Source organism: Hyla sarda, chromosome 11 (assembly GCF_029499605.1).
Source record: "Hyla sarda isolate aHylSar1 chromosome 11, aHylSar1.hap1, whole genome shotgun sequence".
Lineage (NCBI taxonomy): Eukaryota > Metazoa > Chordata > Amphibia > Anura > Hylidae > Hyla > Hyla sarda.
Genome location: NC_079199.1, coordinates 33,676,830 through 33,691,724, shown reverse-complemented (window position 1 = coordinate 33,691,724; position 14,895 = coordinate 33,676,830). Strand labels below are relative to the sequence as shown.

Sequence of the window (14,895 nt, the reverse complement as noted above, 5' to 3'; positions counted from 1 at the left end):
TCTACTGTCAAATAGCCCAGCTCTAGCCCCACCACCTAAAAACTGAGAGAAAGACATAGCCGTGCACCATGGAGGGGGTTCTCAAGGACTCAATAACAGTGAGAGTAGGTACACAACATGTATGCTTTTAAGCATTACAGTAATTTAAAAATAAATAAATAAGTAAATAAAATCACTGAGACATGTCAAAAGTTTTGATTGGTCAGGGTCTGGTTGCTGAGTTATTTTTCATCTCCATGCTGCAATGAGCTAAAATGGATTGTATAGAAAGTCTTTGCAGCCTGTCTCCTAGAGCTAGGAGACAACAGGGAGAGAAGTGCTCCGCTAGGGGCTTCTCCCTGTTCATTCTAGCAATCAGTGGGTGAGGGTCTCACCACCTAGACTATGACCAATACAAACTTGACGTTTCTAAAACATATAGGGGGACATTTATCATTGTTTGCTTTTGCAAGAGAGTTTTGAAATCATGAAGTCATTTGTTTTAGTTTTGTTTATGTGTGACATATTTATCAAACTATCATAGGGGGTTGATAAATTTCTCACATAAGCAAAACACAATTAAATCTCTTTAGAATACCACTTTTCTTTTAGCGAAGAACAATAATTGTCTTCAGAATACCACTAACAATACCTCCTATTTTCTGCTCTAAAGTCGCAGCAGTGTTAAAAATGTGCGATATATATGTTAAATATTTTTGTTTTTTTCCCCTTTCAGATCTGTGTATGCAGAGAATTTTTTTCGGATTCCGTGGACTAAACAGGATTTTTTTTTTACTTTACAGGCTTAGTAGTGGAAGCTATCTTATAGACTGAGTCCATTACTAAGCCAGGGCTTAGTGTTCGCCTTAATTACAGCTAGCACTAACCCCCAATTACTACACCAGTTCCCACCGCCACAGGGGTGCCAGAAAGAGACGGTACCAACAAGCCAGGAGGGTCAAAAATGGTGCTCCTCGGCCTAGGTGGTAACAGGCTGGCGTTATTTAGGCTGGGGAGGGCCAGTAACAATGACCCTCGCCCACCCTGGTAACATCAGGCTGTTTCTGCTTGGTTTGTATCTGGCAAAGAATGAAAATATGGGTAACCCCACATATTTTTTGCATAAATAAAAAAAATAAAGGTGTGTGGTTCCCCCTATTTTTATTCTCCACAAGATATATGGATCAAAAATGAGAAGAAAAAATTGGTAAAGTACATTTATGGCGCTCTCCCCTGAGGAGAATGCCCATAAAGCAGGGTTTCCAAACAGGTACCCTTTAGCTGTTTCTAAACCCCCCCCCATCATTTCCAGACAGTGTTTGGCTGTCTGGGAATGATGGGAGTTGTAATTTAACAAAAGCGAGCCTCCAATTAAGCACCAGCTGGAGTCTCGCTGTTCCTAAACTACAACTCCTGTGATGGGAATTGGGGTTTAGCAACAGCTGGAGGCACCATTTAGTGAAAATGCAAGCCCGGGAAGCAGGCTGCATAGAGTCCTGCTCATAGGCAGACTCTCAGAAATAAGAAACTACGGCACTATAATTTCTTATTTCCCAGCCGAAGCTGTAATTGGCTGCTGCTCCGGGCAGGAAATGTGAAATTATAGTGCCGTAATTTCACCTTCCTGGGAGCCGGCCAGCTCCCCTCACCGGCCACACACCAGTATCAACCACCCTCCCACTAGCTGTTGCAAGACTACAACTCCCAGCATGTCCTCACTGTAAGGGCATGCTGGGAGTTGTACTCTTCCAACCACTAGTGGGCGGTGGTACATACGGGCGGGTGGCCGGGGAGCGGAGCCGGCCGGCTCCCAGGAATATGAAACACGGTTCCGAGCAGGAAATATGAAATTACACTGCCGTGTTTTAATATTTCTGTGAGTTGGCCAGCCCTGCGGCCACCCACCTGCTGAAGGACCAACTCCCAGCATGCCCTTACAGTGAGGACATGCTGGGAGTTTTAGTCTTGCAACAGTTAGAGGGCGGGTGGCTGGAGAGCGGAACTTTCGAGAAAGTCGCAGTTGTGACTTTTTAAAAATGCTGTCAAAAGGCATTTTTGCAAGCCAGGTCTGACCTGGCTTTGACTTGCGACTTTTTGGAGGGTTTGCGATTTTTTTTGCCTCTGTGCGACATTTGCACTTTATAAATTCCCGACCACTGCAAGTGAAAACTGAAAGTTGCTAAGGTAAGGCTATTTGCAATTTTATGCGTACCCACAAAAGTCGCACAAAAATGTGCACAGGTGCACGTGCAACTTTTTGTGCGCCCAGAGTAAGAAAAAAAATTAAAAAAGACACTAAAGACCATGATAAATGTTCCTCAATTTATTTATTTATTTTTTTTTTTTTTTATGAGAGTAACCCTTAAATATAAATCAGTACTGTGTATGACCTCCACATTCCTGTATGCACTTGACCTAACAATGTCCAGGCACTGTTCAGTTGAGACAACAGAGGTTATCCTGTATCAATAAAGATTTTCAAAATGTTTTATTTTAACTAAACAATCGGTTGCTGTAATTAGTGGGGTACCACAGGGGTCAGTTTTAGGTCCTATTCTCTTTAAAATATTTATTAATGACCTTGTAGAGGGATTGTAGAGTGTTAATCTTTGCAGATGTTACTAAGCTCTGTAAAGTAGATAAAAATAGAGGACAATGCACTGTGTATAGAAGATAACACAATAGAGGACTGTGCACTGTTACAAATGGATCTCAACAAGTTGGAGACTTGGGCTGGGAAGTGGCAGATGAGGTTCAACACTGATAAATTTAGGGTTATGCACATGCGGAGGAAAAATCCAGGTTGGGAATATGTACTAAAATGGGAAAACACTGTGGAATAATGATATTTTAAAAGGATTTAGACAAGTAAATGTAACTGTAGCAACCAGTGTCAGGCAGCTGCTGCCAAGGTGAATAAAACCATGGGTGCATCAAAAAGGGGCATAGATGCCCACGACAAGGAAATAATTCTACCACTGTACAAATCACAAGTCAGACCACACATGGAATACTGTGTACAGTACTGGGCACCAGTGTACAAGAAAGATATAATGGACCTGGAGAGGTTACAAAAACAGCCAAACAGAGAAATTAGGCAAATGGGATGCCTACAGTACCTAGAAAGATTATCAAAAATAGGGTTATTTAGATTAGAAAAAAAGACAACACTGAAGAAATGACACTCTGCTACAATGTAAAGTGAGTGCACAGCCTGTATAAGAGTATTTAATGTTGTGTCCCCTCAAAATAATTCAACACACAGCCATTAATGTCTAAACATTTGCAAGAAAAGTGAGCCTATACCCAGGAGTGTATCTTTACCAAGGGGACATCCTCTACATCTGGATGAAAGAAGGTTTCTACACAAGTACAGACAGGGGTTCTTTACTGAAAGAGCAGTGAGACTATGGAACTCACTGTGGGACATTGATCCAGAGATTTATTCTCATTGACAGACTTCGAGTTAGGAAGGAATTTTTACCCCTAAAATGATGAACATTCGCTTCCACATGGGGTTTTTAGCTTCCTTTACATCAACTCTATAGGGCAATAGGCTGAATTGGATGGCCATATGTCTTTTATAGTTTTACAAACTGTAACATTTCAATTTAAAAATAATTACCTTTTTGGAACTGTATACAATTTCGCACAAGATGCATTTTCGTTGACGCACCATTGTCTCTTCTTACTAAAAACTCAAGCCATATCTGTCAAAGCAAAAATAGAAAAACTATTAGCGTAAAAGCAAAAGAGGAAGAATGAGGTTATTTTAGGCCATTATCTGGGATGCTTGTTGGGCCAAACAAATATTAAAGGAGATCTGTAGTGCCGGGATCTCCTGGACGGGGCCACAGCAGTATGCTGGAAAGGGGGCGTTTCGTCCCCGCATGACACGCGGTCGACACGCGGTCGACACGCTTCCTCCATGTACCCCATAGAGATACATGGAGGGGGCGTGTCTGCTGCGGCTTTCTGCAGACTGCCACGGCCCCGTCCAGGAGATCCCGGGGGGGCCCCAGCGCTCGGACCCGCCGTGATCTATAACATATCCCCTAACCTTTGGATAGGGGATAAATTATTTTGCGCTGGAATACTCCTTTAATCTTAAACCATTAATGCAGTTACCAGGCAAAGCTATATGCTGACTGTGACACTCAATTAAAAAGGGAAACTGACAGGACGATCATCCGCACTAACCAGCAGGAATATTATGCAGGTGACCCTCTTTCTAATGATTTCTATCTTTACCAAATCTGTCCAGAAGATATGAGCAAAAATGTATTTATGCTGCCTTACCATTGCCAATAAAGCAATGATAACATCCCCATTACTAGTTTCTGCAAATACATTTTTGCTCATATGATCTGAACGGCTGGACGGATTTGTAGGATTTGAGGTAAACATAATTAGAAAGAGGGTCATCCACACTATAGGTTAGTGCTGGTTATTTCAGTTTTCCTTTAAGAAGTCTCCCAAAAATAAAAGTAGAAAAAAAAAAGTCAAATGTTTACTATCACTAAGACTAAAACTTTGGTTTTATTTATTCTGTATTAAGCATGACATTCCAGACATGACTATTTTTTAGCAAACACATATTTTTATATGGAAAGTACCGTAATATAATTGGACTTGTGGAAATTTATGACGAAAAGGACAACAGGGATATACTTGTTAGGAGTGTCTGTATCCAATATTGTACTATCAGTGTTGACAGTGCTGGACCGTAAAACAATAGATCTATCTATATAGAATTGTATATTTATGAGCAGAATAACAAATGAACTGCACCACACAGAGTTAATAAAAAGGTTACTCCAGAAATGCTTTCGTAAATACTTGGATTGTCTATGAAATTATATTTAAGAAGGGCTGACAGATCCTCTTTAATTCTATGACAATGAGCAGCTGCCAGATACTTCCCTTGTGCCATTTAAAATTTACACTGTATGGTCTACCTGGTAGACCCGGTGAATTTTGGTGGCTCTGCTTACAAGCGTTCATCCAACAGCCATCTCTCCTGAACATCCATAGAAATGCACATTTGTCTGAACATGCATGGGTTCTCAATGAGGAGAGAGAAGAAAGCCGCTGCCAGACTCTTCTGGCAGCAGCTGATCTCCCATACAACAAATGGATTGGGGCAGCAAAAATCCAACTTCCGTTTTACCCCCCTGACATCAGCTGTTCGGGAGCAGCTGGTCATACACCATACAAATGAGATAGTTGGTCTATACAACCTACATCAGCTGGTTTAGCCGAATGTGCATGGCCAACTAAAAGGGTGTTTTCCATGGAGCCAAAAAAGTATTACCTCCTCTTCTCCCCACCATTTCTCTTTCACCCTGCATAAATCTCGGGAATATACATTCCTAGACGAGAGGGGACAGATACCAAATTGCATTAATTGCGTGTGGTCAAATCAACGTCCACATGCAGTGTTCAATAGCTGCACGGTACTCCATCAAAGTCAAAGTGTCGCAAATTATCAGGATTCCGATCCCCTACCCCCAGCCCCCCCCCCCGACACACACATTTATTGAAGTAATATTGACAGCCTATCCTGAACATAGGGAATCAAATTTTGATAGAATAGATAACCAATTTACGTTATCCAAAAAATGAACCCTGAAGCATTTGCCATTTATTTACTGATTATAAGATCCTGTAACATATAAACACCCCTTATCTAAAATTATACTGACAGTTCCCAGCCTGTATCGGAGTAATAATACACTATTACAGGAAGACCCAGAGTCAGCAGACCTTTAAACATTACACTGCTTGGGAACCGGCACTATAAATACATAGGAAACCGATGATTGGATATCAGAGAGAGCATTGAGGACAAAAGCACCGTACGAGTGATGATTTACTACAAGAGCTGCTCAGGAGGCACATGCATCATGATATATACCATTTAATATGCAGAATAAACGGTGTTCACAAAACTAAATTTTATGGGGTTTGCCCACACACCTTATTGCTCAAATACTAATGCCTTAAATGGGCACTGTCACCAAACTTTTTTTCGATATGTTGTAGTACTTATGTACAACAACATATCTCTAGTATAAACCTATAAAAAATGATTTCATTAAAATAGTTTATTTTAATGTTGAAAACGGCAACTAGGGGTCTCCCTCCTAGTGGCCGGCTGCAGGCTGACGTGATGTCACGCCTGAATTCGGACTGATGCCGGCCGGGCATCGGTCCTAATACATTCTGCCTTCGCTCGCTCCCTGCTAGTCAATCAGAAAGGGGGGAGCAAGCGCTGAGAGCGCATTGGCTCCCTTGCTTGACACGCCGGCCCCACCTCCCAGCATCTACATGCCGCCACTCTGCACTAGAGGTATGGGGGGGGGGGGGTCAGGGGGTGCGCCGCCACTGCTCTGCACTAGAGGCATTGGGGGGAGGGAGCGGGGGAGGGGAACGCCGCCGCTGCTGCTCAGCACTAGTGGCATATGGGGGGGGGGGGGAGCGGGGTTCGGGGGAGCACCGCCGTTGCTCAGCACTAGTGGCATGGAGGGGGGGAGCGGGGTTCTGGGGCGCACTGCCACTACTGCTCAGCACTAGAGGCATGGGGGGGAGGGAGCGGGGGGAGGGGGAGCGCCGCCGCTGCTGCTCAGCACTAGTGGCATATGGGGGGGGAAGCAGGGTTCGGGGGAGCACCGCCGTTGCTCAGCACTGGTGACAAGGGGGGGGGAGCGGGGTTCGGGGGAGTGCTGCCGCTGCTCTGCACTAGAGGTATGGCGGGGGGTAGCGGGGTTCGGGGTAGCACCGCTGCGCTAACAAAGTTATTGTTTTCACCACAGGGTGCCTCCAGCTGTTTCACCACTAAAACTCCCAGCATGCCCTGACAGCCAGTAGATGTCAGGGCAAGCTGGGAGTTGTAGTGGTGAAACAGCTGGAGGCACCCTGTATAGTGAACTAAGGGCGAAAGTGTCGGCCCCAGCAGACATCAGTGAGTCACGCCTGCTGGGGAAGTCTGCCTGATAGTGAGCACATTAGGCAGACAAAAAGCCATTTTAATATAGTAAAAAAAAAATATATATAAAGGCAGGGAGGGGGTTAGGGATAGATGGGCAATAGGCAGGAACAGAAAAAAAGAACCGATGGTGGGAGCTACCCTTTAAAGGGGTATTCCGCCCATGGACATCTTATCCCATAAACCACCGCTGGGACCGCAGCAGTGCAGGGCTGTTGCTTTAGTCTTGGAACCATCATGCCAAGTCCCCCTCGTGATGTCACATAAAAGTGATTTAATCCCTTCCCTAATAAAAGTTTGAATCACCCCTGTTTTTCATTAAAAAAAACAACAATGTAAACAAAAATAAACATATGTGGTATCGCCGCGTGCGTAACTGTCCGTACTATAAAAATGTAACATTACTTTAATCCCATGGTCAATGGCGTATACCCATTGTGTCCCATCACAACAAAAATAGTACTGATAAAAAATACAGATCACAGCGCAAAAAAATTAGCCCTCACACATCCCTGTATATGGTAAAATAAAAAAGTTATAGGGGTCAGAAGAGGACATTTTTAAACATGCTATTTTTCGTACAAAAAGTTATAATTTAAGAATTAAAACAAAATAAATATACGGTATATAAGTAGGGTATCATTTTAATCATATGGACCTACAGCATAAAGATAAGGTGTCAATTCAGGACAGTGTATCCTAAATTGTCAGCTTAAACAGGTAAACACTATTGTTTTTGACAAAATATCTACCTTCACATTGCTTATGCATTTTTTTTTGAATTTTTAAAAATATTTTTTTTAAAAGGGTTCTCCGGACATATCACTCAGCACCTTTCTAACTATACTAGAGAAAAGTGGATACAGTGCTAGTAATTAGCTAGTATTTGTCCCTGGAGACATGCAAGAGAAAGAGGAAAAAGATTAAGGCGCACTCTCTTATGCGGTCATGTTACCCTAACAACTTTCACAATTTTGTATTTACTCCCACGATCAATTTCTTCTGCATGCAAAAAAGACCTTATGTCAAAGCTATTTTTTCCCCCATCGATCTATGCTTGTAATGTTCTAACTATATAAAGCGACAGCTGAAAGGAACAAGGCAGCGCCATGGACTCAGAGGAGCAGTTGTTTCTAAAATCTAAAGACTTTCACTTCTTGCAAACTTCCCTGGCAATGAATCCCATTGGTGACCTCAGGAGAAGTATAAGACCTTCTAAAACGATGCAGTCAAATAGTCTAAGGACCTATGTTAAGGTCACCAAAATACACTGAAAACAGTAATATCACATAAAAGGGGTAACAGCGTGGAGGCAGACGACATGAGGGGATGAATGTGATTTTACGTGTGGATTTGCACAAAGAACACATGCAGCAGGATACAGTAGAAGACAAGAGATCTACATGCAATAGAATTTTTTTCAAGTGCAAAATGACCTCTGGTGCAGATTTTCATCACAGATTTCACCCTTTTCAAAGTAGATTTTGCCATTGATTTTGACCTTTGTGTTCTCCTGCACAACACCCCGGTGGTCCGCAAGAAGGGGATGTGCCGACCCCCCCAAGGAAGAGTCGGTCGACACGCCCGCTCCATGTAGTTCTATGGGATACATGGAGAGGGTGTTTGCCAGTCGATGCTTTGTGCAGGGATCGGCACGCCCCCTTCCTGGGGACTTCGGGGGTGCCGTGATAAGTTTTACAGTACTTGAGTACTCCTTTAAAGGAGAACTCCGGAATAGAAAAATTGCCGGCAGTAAAAAATATAAAGATTTACATACCTTCCTTCACCGCGATCCTCTTCCTGGTTGTCGGTGGTCGGCGAGTCATACTGCACTCAGCCAATCACCGGCCGCAGTGAAGTCCCGACTCGGCCGGCGATAGGCTGAGCGGCAGTGTGATGTTTTCAGCCCCGGCAGCAGGTGCCGGTGTAGTGAAGAATTGTGTGTCTTGAAGCATTCTCACACGGCGGCTAAGCCTATCGCCGGCCGAGTCGGGACTTTGCTGCGGGTGGTGATTGGCTGAGTGCAGCATGACTCGCCGACCACCGGCAACCAGGAAGAGGATCGCGGCGGAGACCAGAGCCGGTTACTGGAGGCACCGAGGGAGCAAAGGAAGGTATGTACCTCTATTTTTTTTATTGCCGGCAGTATGGAGGATAATTTTCCTATTCCGGAGTTCTCCTTTAAAATGTCCTCTTTTGACCCCTTAACCTCTTCAGGACATAGGGCGTATGGATACGCCCTGCATCCCGAGTCCTTAAGGACCGAGGGCGTATCCATACGCCCGTGGGAATTCCGGCCCCCACCGCTAGCCGGTTGGGGACCGGAGCCGGATGCCTGCTGAAATCGTTCAGCAGGCATCCCGGCATATCGCCCAGGGGGGTCATTATGCCCCCCCATGTCGGCGATCGCCGCAGATCGCTGGACAATTCAGTCCAGCGATCTGCGGCGATTCCGGGTCAATCGGGTCTCCAGTGACCCGGTGACCCGGAATTACTGGCTGTTCGGGGCCGTCTCTGATGGCCCCGAACAGCCAGAGCCTGCAGGGGTGAGGTGGCACTCGTGCCACCTCACGATCGCCCTGATTCGTCGGCCGGATTCCCAGGCCGACCAATCAGGGCGCCTGCTGCGGGTGTCACTCCCGCACCCGCTCCTCTTCCGGAGGACGTGAGCGGGTGCGGGACGTGCACCCCGGGTGCTGGGGACCCCGATCCCAGGCGTCCATGTTGGGATCGGGGCCCCAGGAGCGACGACGGCGGCGGGACTGACCTGTGTGGCGATCAAGCAGCAGCAGGTGGTGAGTGACAGCCTCCTGCTGTTGCTTAGCAACAGCTCCCAGCATGCAAAAAGGGCATGCTGGGAGCTGTAGTTATGCAGCAGCAGGAGGCAGACCACCACAACTCCCAGCATTCCCTTATGGGCATGCTGGGACTTATGGTTTTGCAACAGCTGGAGGCACATTTTTTCTATGGAAAAGTGTACCTTCAGCTGTTGTATAACTACAACTTCCAGCTTGCACAAACAGCTAAAGTGCATGCTGGGAGTTGTAGTGGTGCATCTGCTGGTTGCATAACTACAACTCCCAGCATGCCCATTGGCTGTCGGTGACTGCTGAGAGTTGTAGTTTTGCAACAGCTGAAGGCACACTGGTTGTGAAACTTGTTGTGAGTTTTTTTTTTTACCTAACTCAGTGTTTCACGACCGGTGTGCCTCCAGCTGTTGCAAACTACAACTCTCAGCAGTCACCGTACACCATGCACCGTACATGCTGGGAGTTGTAGTTTTGCAACAGCTGGAGGCACACTGGTTGTGAAACACTGAGTTAGGTCACAAACTCAGTGATACATAACCAGTGTGCCTACAGTTGTTGCAAAACTACAACTCTCAGCAGTCACCGACAGCCAACGGGCATGCTGGGAGTTGTAGTTATGCAACAGCTGGATGTCCCCCCCAATGTGAACGTACAGGGTACACTCACATGGGCGGAGGATTACAGTAAGTATCTGGCTGCAAGTTTGAGCTGCCGCAAACTTTCTGCTGCAGCTCAAACTGCCAGCGAGAAACTACTGTGAACCCCCGCCCGTGCGACTGTACCCTAAAAACACTACACTACCACAAAAAATAAAAAGTAAAAAACACTACGTATACATAACCCCTACACAGCCCCCCTCCCCTCAACAATAAAAATGAAAAACGTCTGGTACGCCCCTGTTTCCAAAACGGAGCCTCCAGCTGTTGCAAAACAACTCCCAGTATTGTCGGACAGCCGTTGACTGTCCAGGCATGCTGGGAGTTTTGCAACAGCTGGAGGCACCCTGTTTGGGAATCACTGGCGTAGAATACCCCTATGTCCACCCCTATGCAAGTCCCTAATTTAGGCCTCAAATGCGCATGGCGCTCTCACTTTGGAGCCCTGTCGTATTTCAAGGCAACAGTTTAGGGTCACATATGGGGTATCGCCGTACTCGGGAGAAATTGTGTTACAAATTTTTAGGGGTATTTTCTGCTATTACCCTTTTTAAAAATTACAAATTTTTGGGAAAACAAGCATTTTAGGTAAAAAAATTTTTTATTTTTTTTTTACATTTGCAAAAGTCGTGAAACACTTGTGGGGTATTAAGGTTCACTTTATCCCATGTTACATTCCCCGAGGGGTCTAGTTTCCAAAATGGTATGCCATGTGTTTTTTTTTGCTGTTCTGGCACCATAAGGGCTTCCTAAAGGTGACATGCCCCCCAAAAACCATTTCAGAAAAACGTACTCTCCAAAATCCCCTTGTCGCTCCTTCCCTTCTGAGCCCTCTACTGTGCCCGCCTAACACTTTACATAGACATATGAGGTATGTCCTTACTCGAGAGAAATTGGGCTACAAATACAAGTAAAAATTTTGTCCTTTTACCCCTTGTAAAAATTCAAAACTTGGGTCTACAAGAACATGTAAGTGTAAAAAATGAAGATTGTGAATTTTCTCCTTCACTTTGCTGCTATTCGTGTGAAACACCTAAAGGGTTAAAACGCTGACTGAATGTCATTTTGAATACTTTGGGGGGTGTAGTTTTTATAATGGGGTCATTTATGGGGTATTTCTAATATGAAGACCCTTCAAATCCACTTCAAACCTGAACTGGTCCCTGAAAAATACGGAGTTTGAAAATTTTGTGAAAAATCGGAAAATTGCTGCTGACCGTTGAAGCCCTCTGGTGTCTTCCAAAAGTAAAAACTCATCAATTTTATGATGCAAACATAAAGTAGACATATTGTATATGTGAACCAAAAAAAAATGTATTCGTAATATCCATTTTCCTTACAAGCAGAGAGCTTCAAAGTTAGAAAAATGCAACATTTTCTAATTTTTCATCAAATTTACGGATTTTTCACCAAGAAAGGATGCAAGTATCGACAAAAATTTACCACTATGTTAAAGTAGAATATGTCACGAAAAAACAATCTCGGAATCAGATTGATAAGTAAAAGCATCCCAGAGTTATTAATGTTTAAAGTGACAGTGGTCAGATGTGCAAAAAACGCTCCGGTCCTTAAGGCCAAAATGGGCTCCGTCCTGAAGGGGTTAAAGGAGTATTCCGGGCAAAATCTTATCCCCTATCCAAAGGATAGGTTTTCACACAGTGTGTCTCCAGTTGTTGCAAAACTACAACTCCCAGCATGACCAGATAGCCAAAAGCTGTACAGGCATGATGGGAGTTGTAGTTTTACAACAACTTATGACACACAGATGTAATACAATGCAGACACTGATCAATGCGGTGTCATAAGAATCTATATCACAGAAGTGGAAAAATATATAAAGTAAATAAAAAGAAACAAAAAAGGGCAAAATATGCCTAATTCCTCGCACCACTGACAGCCCTGGATGAGTTGAATGCCATCTATGGGGGTCAGGGGAAAGTCAATCAAAGGCTGGAACCTTAAAGGGGTACTCTGCCCCATACATCTTATCCCCTAACCAGCGCCACCCCGCCGTCATCACTACAGAGCAAACTGGCGATGCAGGGGACGGAGCATCGTGATGTCACGGCTCCGCCCCCGTGATGTCACGTCACGCCCACTCAATACAAGTCTATGGGAGGGGGTGTGGGGATTATCATCCCCCCTGGATAAGGGATAAGATGCCTGGGGCGGAGTACCCCTTTAAAAAAGGTACAGTCTAGGGCTGGCAAGTCGGGGTGAGGTAATAAGGGAGTTGTAAAAATGTGAAATGATAAAGGAAAATGAGGAAAAGAGAAAAAGATTGAAGGTATTGAGGTTGTGTGTGTTTTTTTTATTCCCGTTCTATGGCCCCCTCTCTCTGCTTGACCTCCTTAGCACTGATTTTGTTGCCAATTTCCACTGTAGATTAATAAAGAAGAAAGGATGATATAAGTCTTGAACTATGCATTACTGAAGAACAAAAGTAAAAGTAGATAGATGATCAAGTTCAAGAGGAAGACATTGAAGGGGTTGTAGGCCCCAGGTAAAGAATGTGATATTATAGTGGTTTGATTATTAAAAAAAAAAGTCTATATCACATCATTGATCAGTGTTATCGGCACTCCATTACTATAGGCTGCCTGCTTTATTAGAGAGCCAATCGGACAAGGAGAAGAAAGGTAGGGACCCTCCGCCCTCCACTCAGCTGATCGGGACCCCATGGGTGTCCTAATCAGCTCTACTGAGCTACCAGCACTTGTTTTCAGCATTTTAGACGCCACAATCAATCTTTGATTGCGGCACCTAAAGGGTTCATGCCAGACATCACCTGGCCTGTCTCTCCTAATAATCGCACATTTTTTGAAAGGGCAAAATATATCGTAATTCGCAAAAGTTGCAATTTGATTGCGAACTATAGTGCAGCCCTAGTATGAAACAAAGTATGTTTGTTAATACCTGTAACCTGTCACAATGTGCAATAAATGTATAATAATAATAAAAGTCTATTGCTTTTACAATGTTCATGAATATTTTTAATAAATATAAAAATGAACAAACATTTAAAGGGTTACGGTCACAGTTCGTGACATGGACAGAGTTGTCAGCAGAGAGCAGTGGTCAGACAGAAAATAAATTCAAAAAGAACTTCCTCTGTAGTATACAGCAGCTGATAAGTACTGGAAGGATTAACCCCTAAAGGATCAAGCCCATTTTCACTTTAACCCCTTAAGGACCCAGCCAATTTTCACTATAGGGCCCGGCCCTTTTTTGCACATCTGACCACTGTCACTTTAAGCATTAATAACCCTGGGATGCTTTTACCTTTCATTTTGATTCCGAGAATGTTTTTTTGTGACATATTCTACTTTATGTTAGTGGTAAAATTTTGTCTATACTTGCATCACTTCTTGGTGAAAAATTCCACAATTTTATGAAAAAATTGAAAATTTTGCATTTTTTTTACTTTGAAGCTCTCTGCTTATAAGGAAAATAGACAAATCAAATACATTATATATTGATTCACATATACAATATGTCTACTTTATGTTTCTTCCATCATAAAGTTGACATGTTTTTACTTTTGGAAGACACCAGAGGGCTTCAAAGTATAGCAGCAATTTTCCAATTTTTCACAAAATTTTCAAAATCGAAATTTTTCAGGGACCAGTTCAGTTTTGAAGTGGATTTGAAGGGCCTTCCTATTAGAAATACCCCACAAATGACCCCATTATAAAAACTACACCCCTCAAAGTATTAAAAATCACATTCAAAAGGTTTGTTAACCCTTTAGGTGTTTCAGAGGAATAGCAGCAAATTGAAGGAGAAAATTCAAAATCTTCATTTTTTACACTGGCATGTTCTTGTAGACCCAGTTATTTACAAGGGGTAAAAGGAGAGAAATCTTCCTAAAATGTGTAACCCAATTTCTCTCGAGTAAGAAAATACCTCAAATGTGGATGTCAAGTGTTCGGCGGGCGCAGTAGAGGGCTCAGAAGGGAAGGAGCGTCAGTGGGATTTTGGAGAGCGAGTTTTTCTGAAATGATTTTTGGGGGGCAGGTCACATTTAGGAAGCCCCTATGGTCCCAGAACAGCAAAAAAAAAAAAAAAAAAAAAAAAAAAAAAAACACACACACATGGCATACTATTTTGGAAATTACACCCCTCAAAGCAGGTAACAAGGAGTCAAGTGAGCCTTAACACCCCACAGGTGTTTGACGACTTTTCATTAAAGTTGGATGTGTAAATTATTTTTTTTTTCACTAACATGCTAGTTTTCCCTCAAATTTTTAATTTTTACAAGGAATAGTAGGACAAAATGCCCCCCAAAATTTGCAACCCCATCTCTTCTGAGTATGGAATTACTCCATATGTGTGGACGTCAAGTGCTCTGCTGGCGCACACTAGAATGCTCAGAAGAGAAGGAGCGCCATTGAGCTTTTGGGGGGAAAAATTGTTTGGAATGCAAGTCAGGGGCCATGTGCGTTTACAAAGTCCACCTTTC

At 43.6% G+C, this 14,895-nt stretch overlaps 1 protein-coding gene across 4 annotated transcripts in view; it reads right to left on the bottom strand.

The window, feature by feature from the left end:
- The window catches only part of ZNF106 (zinc finger protein 106), a 79,684-nt gene that overhangs the window by 44,064 nt on the left and 20,725 nt on the right, over positions 1-14,895 (bottom strand). For all 4 annotated transcript variants that reach the window (XM_056546772.1, XM_056546771.1, XM_056546773.1 and 1 more), the window contains exon 2: positions 3,605-3,689. In XM_056546772.1, the coding sequence (XP_056402747.1) occupies positions 3,605-3,658 (54 nt within the window). In that variant the 5' untranslated portion in view covers positions 3,659-3,689. The remainder of the gene's footprint in view (positions 1-3,604; positions 3,690-14,895) is intronic.